At 38.6% G+C, this 14,232-nt stretch overlaps 2 protein-coding genes and 1 non-coding gene across 13 annotated transcripts in view; 2 read left to right on the plus strand and 1 right to left on the minus strand.

Moving 5' to 3' along the window:
* Positions 1–14,232, plus strand: part of SIDT1 (SID1 transmembrane family member 1) — a 115,184-nt gene that overhangs the window by 59,184 nt on the left and 41,768 nt on the right. For 10 of the 11 annotated variants that reach the window (XR_011566317.1, XM_070788222.1, XM_070788211.1 and 7 more), the window contains 3 exons: positions 855–926; positions 1,642–1,735; positions 12,966–13,009. Coding sequence is in view for 10 of the 11 variants with exons in the window: in XM_070788222.1 (XP_070644323.1) it covers positions 855–926; positions 1,642–1,735; positions 12,966–13,009 (210 nt within the window). In the remaining variant the exon portion in view is untranslated. Of the gene's footprint in view, positions 1–854; positions 927–1,641; positions 1,736–12,965; positions 13,010–14,232 lie in introns of those variants that run through there. The other variant, XM_070788237.1, reaches the window with a different exon arrangement.
* Positions 7,839–14,232, minus strand: part of USF3 (upstream transcription factor family member 3) — a 104,240-nt gene continuing 97,846 nt past the window's right edge. Inside the window, exon 8 of the mRNA XM_070788172.1 lies at positions 7,839–9,241. The gene's annotated coding sequence lies outside the window, so the exon portion shown is untranslated. The remainder of the gene's footprint in view (positions 9,242–14,232) is intronic.
* LOC139185395 (U6 spliceosomal RNA) lies at positions 11,046–11,152 on the plus strand. The gene has a single exon (XR_011569029.1). It is a non-coding gene; the product is annotated as a U6 spliceosomal RNA (small nuclear RNA).

Below are 14,232 nucleotides of genomic sequence, written 5' to 3' on the forward strand. Positions count from 1 at the left end.
ATAGTAAGTAAGCAACGTAGGGCAACTTATCCCAATTGACAACTTACCCAATGTGTAAGCTCTTAGGCACAATACAGTGGTTGTGGGCAACTACCCACTAATTACCATGGCAACAGAAAAGGCTGTTGATGGAAAACATGGACCCCTCAACAGCTGATGGGCCATATGTGACCAACGTGGAGAGGGTTTACTGTTGAGTGTAACAGTGTTCTCTTGGTATTCAGGTGAATCTTCTCATGTATTCTTTTTTTAAGCACTGTTTTAATTTTTATTGGAATATATTTGCTTTACAATGTTGTGTTAGTTTCTGCTAAACAACAATGTGAATCAGCCAAAAGTATACATATATCCCCTCCCGCTTGGGCCTTCTCATATATTCTTTAATCTCTTAGTTACATAGCTCTAGAGTTTTGCCAACATCCAATGTTTTTGTAAACTACAAATCCTTTAATGGCTATATAAGAAAAACAAATTCTCACTGGCTAGAAAAATGCAAACCAAAAGATGAAGGAGCTCTCTATTTTTGCAGCTGTTTTCCTCAGATTTCCATGATATATTGAGTCATATGTGATATGAGCAGAAAGGTCAAGACTTCTTCATTTAAGAAATGAGGCTACATTCTCAATTAAGTCACTTAGTGCTACCAAAGTGCACCCAAACCAAGGTCAAATGGAAAGTTTTAACCAAAGAGTATTAGATGGTTTGAAGGTTTGGTGGTTTGGTTTTCATATAGCTCTTGCTAAAAGAAAATTTAGCAACAAGAATTCATCCTGGATAGTTTTTAAACAACTGTTCAGATGAGAGGCCAGGAACATAGTATCTGACCCATTGTGCTTTGTTCTTTTTTTTACCAGAAAAGGAAAACCAGACTTGGAATCTACAACGTGCAAAGAACCTTCAAGTCACCATTGTTCCTTCCAGTAAAGGTCAGTTTTGGTTGTTATTTTGAGTCACTAAGTTGTGTCCAGCTCTTTGCGACCCCATGGACAGAAGCACACCAGGCTTCCCTGTCCTTCACCATCTCCTAGAGTTTGCTCAGATTAATGTCCATTGAGTCAGTGATGCTATCTAACCACCTCATGCTCTGCTGCCCTCTTCTCCTTGTACCAGCATTCAGTGGAGAGATTCCTGTCAGGAAGGAGATCATGTCATTCAGTGCTAATGTCATCCTTTCAGAGAAACATCATAAGAAAACTAACGTTTATCTTAGAGATAGAAGAGAGAATCAAAGCATTTTGTTAAATTCCTTACAGAAAGAAAGGGAAGTCAGTTATGATTTTGTGTATAGGAAGTCCCTCCCAGCTTCCCTGAGGAAGTCATCACTGTGAAAGGCAGACGTTTATGGACAATGACTAGGTGACCTCCAATAGCTTCCCTGCTTTGAACGGGATTATCTTAGAATTTAAGAATGGGTATGATGCAGATGCAGAGAAGGCAATGGCACCCCACTCCAGTATCCTTGCCTGGAGACTCCCAGGGATGGCGGAGCCTGGTGGGCTGCTGTCTATGGGGTCGCACAGAGTCAGACACGACTGAAGTGGCTTAGTATGATGCAGATGGGCCTGTTAAGCTGTCCTGTCCCAAACACGGTCCTCTTTTCTCCTGAGGACATCCTGACCAGAGCGATTTCTCTTCCCTCAGGATCCGTTTATGTGAAAGCCATTCTTCTCAGTTTCCTCATCTTCTTCTCCTTCTACTTGGGATGCCTGTTTGTTGCATTCATTCATTTTATCAGGTATGTCAAGAGCTTAAAGAAATGTCAACCCCCTTCACCTGTCTCTGCTTAGCAGTTAGCACATTAGACTTTAGAGTCATACTGACTGGATTCAGTTCTACCTTAGCCACTGTGTGATCTTGGGCAAGTTACTTAATGTTTCTGTACTTCACTTTCCTCATCTGTAAAATGAGACAATAATTTGCCTCACAGATCAGTATAACTGCAGTGTTTATATCAATGTCCTACACAGAGTAAGTGTTGGTAGTGATAGCTATTTTCATAGTTAGTGAAACTTCAACAGAAAGGCAGCTTGGGTATTTTTTAGAACAGAAAGTGCTCAGTGTAGATCTTATGGAATGTAGGAAATCAGTTTTACCTAACATGGAGATTTAGAAACAGCTTTGAACATTCCATCAAAAAGTAGAATTAATGCCTAAAATAAATCTTGTGGTATAATAAGTGCCAAGAGTAATACATATGCTGTGACACTATATTCCAGGTGCTTTTTTACTGTTACAGCATCAATTTTACAGTCAAAATATTCCCTGACCGGAAAAAAGGAGATAATCATGCTGTAATTTGACCAAGGAAATTTCCCTTCCCAAGAGTTTGGCGCCCCCAGTGAAAAAGAGTTGCAGTCTTTCCTTGTATTTCTGAACAAGCCTGAACTTGAGAATTCCATAGTGTGTCCTGGTCTCTGTGAAACAACTGCAAAGGAATGGCAGGAGGTACAATAAACAAATGTTCTCTCTCCTCTTGAGCATCTAAAGTAAACAAAGCCAACGTAGAGTTTTCAGATTATTGGGAAAGATTAGCCTCATTTGTAGAAACACCTCACAGCTACCACAGCAATACAACTTCTCAGTGATACAGGCCTACCTCTGAAATGAATCCCTCTTTGACCTTTATGAAGCTGTGCAACTGAGAAACTGACTTCAAAAACCATTGACCATATCTGGGCCAATTTGAGCACCAAAATTATTAAGGAGAATAGTGAATTACAAACCATTGAGAAAAACAGAAATTCATGAATCCTTATCAACAAGGGAGAGAGGAAGGAAAAAAAGAGAGGGAGGAGAGGAGGGAGGGAAGGAAGGACCTAAATACTTGCATATATACATTCAATGAATTCAACAAAATTACTAAAACATTTCCACATTAGGGAAAGGAGCCATTAGCAAATATTGACATAGGAGGGAAGACCCTTGCCTAGGGCAGAACACCAAACACTGACTGGTAAATAAGGACAGAGTCCCAGAATTGGAAAATCAGTATTTTGCATAGATCAGGTTAAGAATCATCAATGAATACTAAAGCTAGGAGGAAAATCTGATGAGGATCAAGATATTTGCATGGCCTTAAAGTGATTCCCCACAAAAAGCTTGGAAGTTGTAAGGGATAAGTACTAACCATACAGAGGAGAAATTGGATGATTGACAGGGTGATGAATATTAATATGACCAACAGGAAGATGGACACTTCCAGGTGTGGTACTCTGAAAAGGACACAACCTCACTTGTGTAGTATTCCAGCCAGAAATGCCCATTTTTACTATAATCATGAGGAAAAAACTAGACAAACTCAAAATGTTGAACATTCTATTAAAATGTGTCACAAAAGACAAAAATTAGCTACGGAAATGTTCCAGATTGACTGAGACTGAAGATACGTGATGACTAAAGACAATACCCGATCTCAGACCGGATCTTTTACTAGACGAAAAATACGCTGTAAAGGACATTATTGGATCAATTGACACAACTGTAATACAGACAAGATAAGAATATCATATCAGTGTTAAGTGTATTGAATTTGACAATTACACTGTGATTATATAAGAGATTATCTTTATTCTTTGGAAGTATTTAGGCATAAAAATTGATGACATATGCAATTTACTTTCAAATTGTTCCGCCAAAATTTATATATACATATAAATGAAAACTGGAGAAGGAAATGGCAACCCATTCCAGTATTCTGGCCTGGAAAATCCCATGGACAGAGGAGCCTGGCGGGCTACAGTCCATTGGCTCGCAAAGAGTTGGACACGGCTGAGTGACTAACACACATATATGAAAACACACACATGTACCCAGAGACAAAGAATGGTAAAGCAAAGGGAGTAATACGCTAACAATAAGTGAATCTAGGTAACAATATGTGGGGATTCTATAGTCCATTCTTATGGCTTCTCTAAAAATATTTTCAAATAAAAAATGTTAAAAATAAAAACAGCAGTCTACAGGCAAATACACCTGGAAAGTATATATATATATTAACTGGTTATCAGCTCAACTAATTGATTAGATCATAACCACTAACATAGAACAAATACTTGCTCTATGCCAGGCACTGCACTGGGCCTTCTAAGTAGATTATCTCATCTAAATCTCAACAACAGTAAGTACTAGTATTATTATTATTATTTGACAGTTAAGAAAACTGAGGTATTGAGAAGTTAAGTAATTTGACCAAGAATTCACAGCCACTAAATGAAGGAGATGGGATTTGAACCCAGGCAGTCTGGCTAGATCATTAAAAAAGCAAGAGAGTTACAGAAAAACATCTGTTTCTGCTTTATTGACTATGCCAAAGCCTTTGACTGTGTGGATCACAATAAACTGTGGAAAATTCTGAAAGAGATGGGACTACCAGACCACCTGACCTGCCTCTTGAGAAACCTGTATGCAGGTCAGGAAGCAACAGTTAGAACTGGACATGGAACAACAGACTGGTTCCAAATAGGAAAAGAACTATGTCAAGGCTGTATATTGTCACCTGCTTATTTAACTTATATGCAGAGTACATCATGAGAAATGCTGGGCTGGAAGAAGCACAAGCTGGAATCAAGATTGCCGGGAGAAATATCAATAACCTCAGATATGCAGATGACACCACCCTTATGGCAGAAAGTGAAGAGGAACTAAAGAGCCTCTTGATGAAAGTGAAAGAAGAGAGTGAAAAGTTAGCTTAAAGCTCAGCATTCAGAAAACAAAGATCATGGCATCTGGTCCCATCACTTCATGGGAAATAGATGGGGTAACAGTGGAAACAGTGGCTGACTTTTATTTTCTTGGGCTCCAAAATCACAGCAGATGGTGATTGTAGCCATGAAATTAAAAGATGCTTGTTCCTTGGAAGGAAAGTTATGACCAACCTAGATAGCATATTAAAAAGCAGAGACATTACTTTGTCAACAAAGGTCTGTCTAATCAAGGCTACGGTTTTTCTGGTGGTCATGTATGGATGTGAGAGTTGGACTGTGAAGAAAGCTGAGCGCCGAAGAATTGATGCTTTTGAACTGTGGTGCTGGAGAAGACTCTTGAGAGTCCCTTGGACTGCAAGGAGATCCAACCAGTCCATCTTAAAGGAGATCAGTCTTGGGTGTTCATTGGAAGGACTGATGCTGAAGCTGAAACTCCAATACTTTGGCCACTTGATGTGAAGAGCTGACTCATTGGAAAAGACCCTGATGCTGGGAAAGATTGAGGGCAAGAGGAGAAGAGGACGACAGAGGATGAGATGGTTGGACGGCATCACTGACTCGATGGACATGGGTTTGGGCAGACTCCAGGAGTTGGTGATGGACAGGGAGGCCTGTCGAACTGGGATTCATGGGGTCACAAAGAGTTGGACATGACTGAGCGACTGAACTGAACTGAGTCTGGCTCCAGAGTCTTAGCTCTTAAAGCAAGCTGGTCAAGATGGGACTGGAGTGGGCAGGGCATGTGAGGAAGGGTAGTCCTGATTAAGGAGACCAGATCCAAAGCCTGGCACCCCAGCATGGATTCAGTTGAAAAAGGGTCCAAAAAGCTGCCAACTTTGATTCAGATGAGTTCTAGTGTCATGGAAAAAGAAGTTCATCTTTTCTGCCTCTCTTAGGACAACTGTCTCTACCACTGATGTTTTAGATTTTAGAAAACAGGATTTTACCTCTTTAGTTACCTAGCAGACATAATCAACACTACAACCGACAGAAAAATTAAGTTAATAACTGGATATCAATCTCTCTAAAGCTGTTATGCAGCCTGCTGAAGTGAACACAGTTTTTAAAAGTTGCGGCCTAAGGCTCTATTGAAACCTCTGGCTGCCCCAGATTACTGTGCTATACAGTCAGCTGCACAGACATAGAATCTTTCCAAATACAGGCAAACTGAAAATAGAGATCTGGAGACATAAGAACTACTTGGCATCTAACTAGGGAAACGGAATGAGAGAAAATGCTAACAGAACGCTTCCTTCATTGAACCGAGCAGAAATCACAAAATTTTCTACAGAAGCAAGCGAAGCCAGTCCTGGAGCAGAATACCATTTGCTTGCTGAGCCTCCTGTTCCTTGTTACCAATACCTGTAGTGTTTGCAGCACATACTATGAGATGCGGGTGAAAACATTGATTACAGACCTGGCTCCTGTCCTCAGGGAGCTCAGAATCCAAAGTGTTTTTATGCTTTTTTCTGTTTTTTCTTTTTCTTTTTTAAATGTTTTTTTGGCTCAACTCCATCCCTCTCCCACCTCCAAGCTACAGTTCATTTGACAAGTATTTATGGAGCCTCTGCAATGATACTCTGAGTCAAGCACTGACTGCATCCATGTCTCTCATTCCGTCCTCTCAGTCACTGTGCCAGACATTGAATTTAAACTGCATAATACTGATTACTTGTCCTTCTGTTGATTCCTGTATTAATTATCTGTTACCACAATAACACTGCATAGAAATCAACCATAAAAACTCCAATGGCATACAGCAATACATATTTATATTTGCTCATAAATCTATGGGTGAACTGGATGATTCTGCTAATTTGGACTCTGGACTAGGCTTAGGGGCTTCCCAGGTGGCGCTAGTGGTAAAGAACCTGCCTGCAGTGCAGGAACAAAGATATGGAATCAATCCCTGGGTCGGAAAGATCCCCTGGAGGCGAGGGCATGGCAACCCACTCCAGTATTCTTGCCTGGAGAATCCCATGGACAGAGAAGCCTGGCGGTCTACAGTCCATAATAGGCTGGAACAGAGTCGGACATGACTGAGTGACTTAGCATGCACACATGCACTAGATTTCAGAGATCTCAGCTGGGGTGGTCATAATGTGAAATTACTGGGCAGGTTAGAGAAGCACAGGCTCTTCCAGACTGGCCTCAGGTGTACTTTGCCCTTCATCCTCCAGCAGTCAAGCCCTGGTTTATTGTATCTTCAAGAGAAATTGCACAAAATGCAGGGCTTCCTTAAGGTGTAGGCTTTAAAGGGGCTCAATATCACTTCCCCCTTGGTGTCCTTGGTCAAATCAAGTGGTAAGCCCAGTCCAGATGCAAGAGGTGAAGATACAGACTCCATTTTTGATTGAACGGGCTGAATACAAGATGAAGTATAGCCGTTTTTCAACCAATCTAGAATAGTTCTCAGTTACTCTTTTTCTTTTATTTATTAAATACTGCCTGCCTCACACTAGCTTTGTAAATCACTGAACTTCTCTAATAAAGAATTTTATCAGCTCCAAAACCTAGGGCAAATGTGGGTAAAGCCAATTAATACAAACCCAATCATCTTTTATCTGTTTGTATAATTGCTTGCTAGTTAATATCACTAAACTTGCTCTTTTTTAGAGGGACTTCACTAGAGCCTCATTTGTCACCTAGACTCATCAGACCCAATTGTAACTGCTCTCCTTAATGATATGACTCAACAAATATTTACTTATCCTTTCCTGGGTGCCAGGCCCTGTCCCAAAGGTTAGGGATTCAGTGATGAAGAAGACAGTCTAGATCCCTGCTCTAATAGAACTTACATTGTACAAAGGGAAGACAGATAAGGAGGCAAGCAATTAATAATTAAAAAAAAAACTTCAGCTAGAGAACAAACACATTAGTGAGTTTATTAAGATATAATTCATAGACTATAAAATCTACTCCTTTTTAAAAATTCAGTGGTTTTAGTATATTCATAGTTACACAACCATCACCACTATCTAACTTTCATTATCTCTAAAAAGAAACCCTGAGTTTACCAAAATTATAGGATACAAGATCAATATACAGAAATCAATTGTATTTCTATACACTAGCAAATACACAATTCAAACATGAAATCAGGAAAATGATCTATTTACAATAGCATCAAAGAAAATAAAACAGTTAGAAAAGAATTTAACAAATTAAATATAAGACTTGTACATTGAAACCTACAAACATCCTTGAAAGAAATTAAAGAAAATCTAAATATGTAAAAAGACATCCTGTACTCATGAATTAGAAGACTTAATATTGTTAAAACGGTATAGTAGACAGAATAGTGGCCCCCAAAAGATGTCCCTGTTCTAATATTTAGAACCTGTTACTATGTTCTTTACATGTCAAAAGAGATTTTACAGATATGATAAAATTATGGTGATTATCCTAGATTATCTGTGTAATGTATAATGTAATTATACATTCTAATGTAATCACAAGGGTCCTTATAAGAGAAAGGCAAGAGAGTCAACGTAGAAGATGTGATGAGGAAAGGCCAGGTTAGAGTAACATATATGAAGATAGGGAAGGAGCCATGCCTCAAGGAATGCAGGCTACCTCTAGACGTTGGAAAAGGCAAAGAAATGGATTCTTCCTTGGGGTTTTCAGAAGGAATACAGCCCTGCTGATATCTTAATGTTAGCCACATAAGATTCATTTTAGAATTGACATCCAGAACTGAAAATAATAAATGTGTATTGTTGTAAACCACAATATTGTGATAATTTGTTATAGCAGTGATATAAACTAAAAGATGTGGCAATATTCCTCTAACTGATCTACAAATTCAGCACAATTCCTATGAAAGTTCCAGCTGACTTTCTTCCAAAAATTGATAAACTGATCCTAAAATTCATATGGAAATGCAAGGGATCCCAAATAGGAAAAACAATCATGACAAAAAGAACAAAGACTCTGAACTCCCAATGCAGGGGGCCTGGGTTTGATTCTTGTCAGGGAACTAGATCCCACATGCCTCAACTAAGAGTTCGCACACCACAACTAAAACATCCCAGGTGTCGCAACTAAGAACCAGTGCAGTCAAATAAATAAATATTAAAAATAAAAAACCTCTGGCACTGACATAAGACATATAGATCAATGAAACTAAATTGAAAGTTCAGAAATAAACCCTTACACTTACGGTCAATTGATTTTTGACAAGGATATACCAAGACAATTCAATGAAACAAGAATATTCTTTTCAACAAATAATACTGAGACACTTAGGCTTCCACATGAAAAAGAATGAACTTGTACCTCTACCTCAGTTCGGTTCAGTTCAGTCGCTCAGTTTACGACCCCTTGGACTACAGCACACCAGGCCTCCCTGTCCATCGCCAACTCCCAGAGCTTGCTTAAACTCATGTCCATCGAGTCAGTGATGCCAATCCAACCATCTCATCCTCTCATCCCCTTCTCCTCCTGCCTTCAATCTTACCCAGCATCAGGGTCTTTTCAAATGAGTCAGTTCTTCGCATCAGGTGGCCAAAGTATTGGAGTTTCAGCTTCAGCACTACCTGAGAACATACAAAAAAGTAAACTCTAAATAGAACAAAGATCTAAATAAAAGAGTCAAATTTATAAAATTCTTAGAAGAAAATACAGGAGTGAATCTTTGTGACCTTGGATTAGGTAATAATGTCTTAGATATGATACCCAAAGCAAAAGTAACAAAAGAAAAAATAGGTAAGTTGGATTTCATCAAAATTAAAACTTTTTATTTTAAAGAACATTATCAAGAAAGTGAAAATACAACACAAAAAATTGTAAAAAAAATGTTTGCAAATCATATATCCATAATAGTCTAGTAACCACGACTATATTAAGAATCCTTCCAACCCAATGATAAAAATAAAAATATCCTAATTTTAAAAGGGCCTTTTTAAATTAAGTAGATGTTTCTCCAAAGAAAATATATAAATGGCCAATAAGCATATGAAAAGATGTTTAACATCATTAGCCATCAGGGAAATGCAAGTCAGACTACAATGAGATATCACATTATATCCACTAGGATGGCTACAATAAAAAATTTTACTGGAAAAATAACAAGAGTTGATAATGATGTCAGAGAAATTAGAAACTTCTACATTGCTAGTGGGAATGTAAAATAGTTCCTGCTATCAAGCTGCAGTGGAAAACAGCTTAAAAAAGTTACCTTATACCAAGCACTTCCATTCCTAGATATAGACCCAAGAGAATTTAACACATATATCCACACACAAAAAATTGCACACAAATATTCATAGCAGTGCTATTCATGATAGCTAAAATGTGGAAACAATAGAAGTGTACATCAAGTATAAACAAATAAACTTGGTATATCCACACAATAGCTATGATTATCCAGCCATAAAAAGATTTAAGTATTTTCAATGAGTGGTGCTGGGAAAACTGGACAGCTACGTGTAAAAGAATGAAATTAGAACATTCTCTAATACTGTGCACACACACACACACACACACAAACTACAATGGATCAAACACCTAAATGTAAGGCTGGACACTATAAAACTCAGGAAAAACATAGGCAGACCATCCTTTAACATAAATAGCAGTCTATTTTTGATCCACCTCTTACAGGAATAAAAATAAAAACAAAAATAAACAGGGCCTAATTAAAAGCTTCTGCACAGCAAAGGAAATCCTAAACAAGACAAAAAGACAACCCAAAGAATGGGAGAAAGTATTTGCAAATGAAGTGACCAAAAAGGGATTAATCCTCAAAATATACAAACAGCTCTATGTCCAAAAAAAAAAAAAAAAACCAATCAAAAAAATGGGCAGAAGATCTAAATAGACATTTCTCCAAAGAAGGCATGGAGATGGCCAGAAAGCACATGAAAAGATGCTCAACATCACTATCAGAGAAATGCAAATCAAAATTACGTACAGATATCAACACACACCAGTCAGAATGGCCATCATCAAAGTTTACAAACAATAGGGATTTCCCTGCTGCTTCAGTGGTTAAGAATCCACCCTACAATGCAACTAGGGATCAAACACGCATCAAACACCCTGGATGTGTGTCTGATCCCTGATTGAGCTGAAGAGCAACTGTGCCCCCACGTCACAATTACTGAGCCCGTTCACCACAGCTAGAGAGTCTGTGCACTGCAGCAAAAGACCCCGAGTGCTGCAACTAAGACTCCAAGCAGTCAAATGAATATTTTTTTTTTAAGTTTACAAACAAGAAATGCTGAAGACAGTTTGGAGAAAGGGGAACCCTCCTACACTGTTGGTGGGAATGTAAATTGATACAGTCATCATGGAGAACAGTATGCAAGTTCCTTAAAAAAACTAAAAATAGAACTACCAGTGCTCACTTGGGCAACACATATACTAAAATTGGAACGATACAGAGAAGATTAGCATGGCCCCTGCGCAAGGATGGCATGCAAATTCGTGAAGTGTTCCGTATTTTTCTCTTTTTTTTTAGTATAAATTTATTTATTTTAATTTGAGGCTAATTACTTTACAATATTGTATTGGTTTTGCTGTACATTGGCTTGAATCTGCCACGCGTGTACATGCGTTCCCCATCCTGAGACCCCTCCCACCTCCCTCCCCATACCATCCCTCTGGGATTTTTCCTTTTACATTTCTGTCTATACATATTCTATTAATTTTTGAGAGTTTGATGTTGAAACTCCAACTAAAAATCTTAATTGACCTACTTTAAGAAATAATTGTAATATATAGTGGAACTATATGTAATTTTGTTCTGTATATTTGGAGTCTCTTATAAATGTGTTATCATACTTTCATAGCTTAAAAAATAAAGAAGAAAAAATAGAACTACCATGTGATCCAGCAATCTCACTCCTCAGCATATATCCAGAGAAAATCATAATCTAAAAGGATATGTGCACCCTGATGTTCATTGTAGCACTGTTTACAATAGCCAAGACACGGAAGCAACCTAAGTGTCCATCAACAGAGGGATGAAAAAAGAAGATATGGTATATGTGTGTGTGCGTGTGTGTGTGTGTGTATGCATACACACACACACATATATAATGGAATATTACTCGGCCACAAAAATGAACAAAATAATGCCATTTGCAGTAACATGGAGGGACCTAGAGATTATCATACTAAGTCAGACAGAGAAAGAAAAATATTATATATCACTCTTATGTGGAATTCATTTTTAAAAAAGGTATAAATGAAACTCATTTACAAAACAGAAACAGACTTACAGATATCAAAAAGAAATTTCTGGTTACAAAAGGGGAAAGATGGGGTGGAGGGATAAATCAGGAGCTTGGGATGGACACACCCATACTACTATACATAAGATAGATAATCAACAAGGACCTGCTGTATAACACAGGAAGCTCTACTCAATATTTTGTGATAATCTATATGAGAAAAGAACCTAAAAAAGAATGAATGTATGTATATGTATAACTGAATCACTTTGCTGTACATCTGAAACTAGTACAACATTATAAATCAACTATCAGTTCAGTTCAGTTCAGTTGAGTTGCTCAGTCGTGTCCGACTCCTTGTGACCCCATGAATCGCAGCACGCCAGGCCTCCCTGTCCATCACTATCTCCCGGAGTTCATTCAAACTCAGGTCCATCGAGTTGGTGATCAACTGTACTCCAATAAAATTAAGCATTTAAAAAAGACTCATGTATTCATTCATGCTACCACACAGCATTATGCTAAGTGAGAGAAGCCAAAGAGACCACATACAATATAATTCCATTTATACATGAAATATCCAGAATAGGCAATTTTATAGCAGCAGAAAGTACATTAGTGGTTCCCCGGGGCAGGGAGGAATAGAAAATGGGGAGTGACTGCTATTGTTTGAGATTTCTTTGGGTGATGATGAAAATGTTCTGAACGTAGAGAATAGTGATGGTTGCCCAACTTTGTGAACATACTAAAATTGGTTGAATTCTGCACATTAAAGGATGAATTTTATGGCATGTGAATGATCTGAAGATAAATGAACGTGGAAATAAATGGCATGTATGTGCCTAGGTGTGGAATTGCTGGGTCATATTGCATCTCTAGGTTTACCTTTTTGAGGAACTGCCAAATGATTTCTCAAAGTGACTGGTCCATTTTACAATTCTACCAGCAGTGTGTCAGAGTTTTCTGTACATCCAAAGGCCCATTTGAGATCCCAGCAGAGAAATCTGCAACAAAGTCTATGGGAACAAACGTAAAATGCTGAGGTTTTTGCTGTCTTAGGAACATGTGTATGTCTTGTCTGCAGGTTTCGGAGAAAATCCACTGATGGAAGCTTTGGTTCCAGTGATGGTAAGAAAAACCCCTGGTTTCAATTCAAACTGATGTCAAGTAAAAGATAACATCCCATCTGGTACTTCTGTCTCTCTGACTTCTGTTATTTCCAAATCCTCTGTTGATTCCCATCCCCCCTGAGTGGTCTAATCTGTAGTCTTTCTACAGAAAGCAGAGCTAGTAAGAACCAATCATGTAACACTGTATAAGTTTTGGGTGTACAACATGATTCTATACTTGTATAGACTCAAAATGATCACCAATAGAAATCTAATTAACATCCATCACCACCAGTGAAGTTGCTCAGTGGTGTCCTACCCTTTGGGATCCTATGGACTGTAGCCTACCAGGCTCCTCCATCCATGGAATTTTCCAGGCAAGAGTACTGGAGTGGGTTGCCATTTCCTTCTCCAGGGGATCTTCCCAACCCAGGGATCGAACCCAGGTCTCCTGCATTGAAGGCAGACGCTTTACCGTCTGAGCTACCAGGGAAGCCCAAGATGATCCATCACCACACAATTTTTTCTTGTGGTGAGAATTTTTAAGATCAATTCTTTAGCAACTTTCAAATATGCAATACATTATTATTAACTCTAGTCACCATGTTTATAGTACATCCCCAGGACTTATATTTTATAACTGGAAGTTGGGTACCTTTTATGTGTCCTATTTTCTAAAAAGCCTAAATCAGCATGAGTTACTTAGTGTTGACAAGATGAAGAAGGCTCTGAAAATTAGCTCAGAGCTAGAGGTACCCTTCAGATGGCAAGCAGAAATGAAAGAGTGATCCAAAAAATAAATAAATAAAGATGCATCAGTTGGATTCCGGTGGCTACAGGTAACAACAAAGTTTATCTCAAACATACTTAAACAATAAAGAGTGTCTCCTCTCCCTGAAAGTTGAGCAAAAAGGTAGGCTTCAGGATTCACTGAATCCAGTGGCTCAGGTCCTTTTGCCTGCCATTCCCCTGGTTCTGCTTTTCCCCCAGTGCTGGTGGTGAGGTGGGTCCTCACTGACAACATCCAGAGGGAAGGACTTTTTCAGAAGCACCTAAAAGCGTCTTTCATGTTTCATTGGCCTAGAGTGGATCATACACTCATTTCTAAACCAGTCACTGCAAAGGAATCTATTTACCTAAGATCAGTCAAGCCTGCTTATAGAATTAGGGTTAGGTTATCCTTCTCTAGGATCAGGGTTTCTCAAACTCAACATTGTTGACACTGCCTTCAGATGATTCTTT

Source organism: Bos indicus, chromosome 1 (genome assembly GCF_029378745.1).
Source record: "Bos indicus isolate NIAB-ARS_2022 breed Sahiwal x Tharparkar chromosome 1, NIAB-ARS_B.indTharparkar_mat_pri_1.0, whole genome shotgun sequence".
Taxonomy (NCBI): domain Eukaryota; kingdom Metazoa; phylum Chordata; class Mammalia; order Artiodactyla; family Bovidae; genus Bos; species Bos indicus.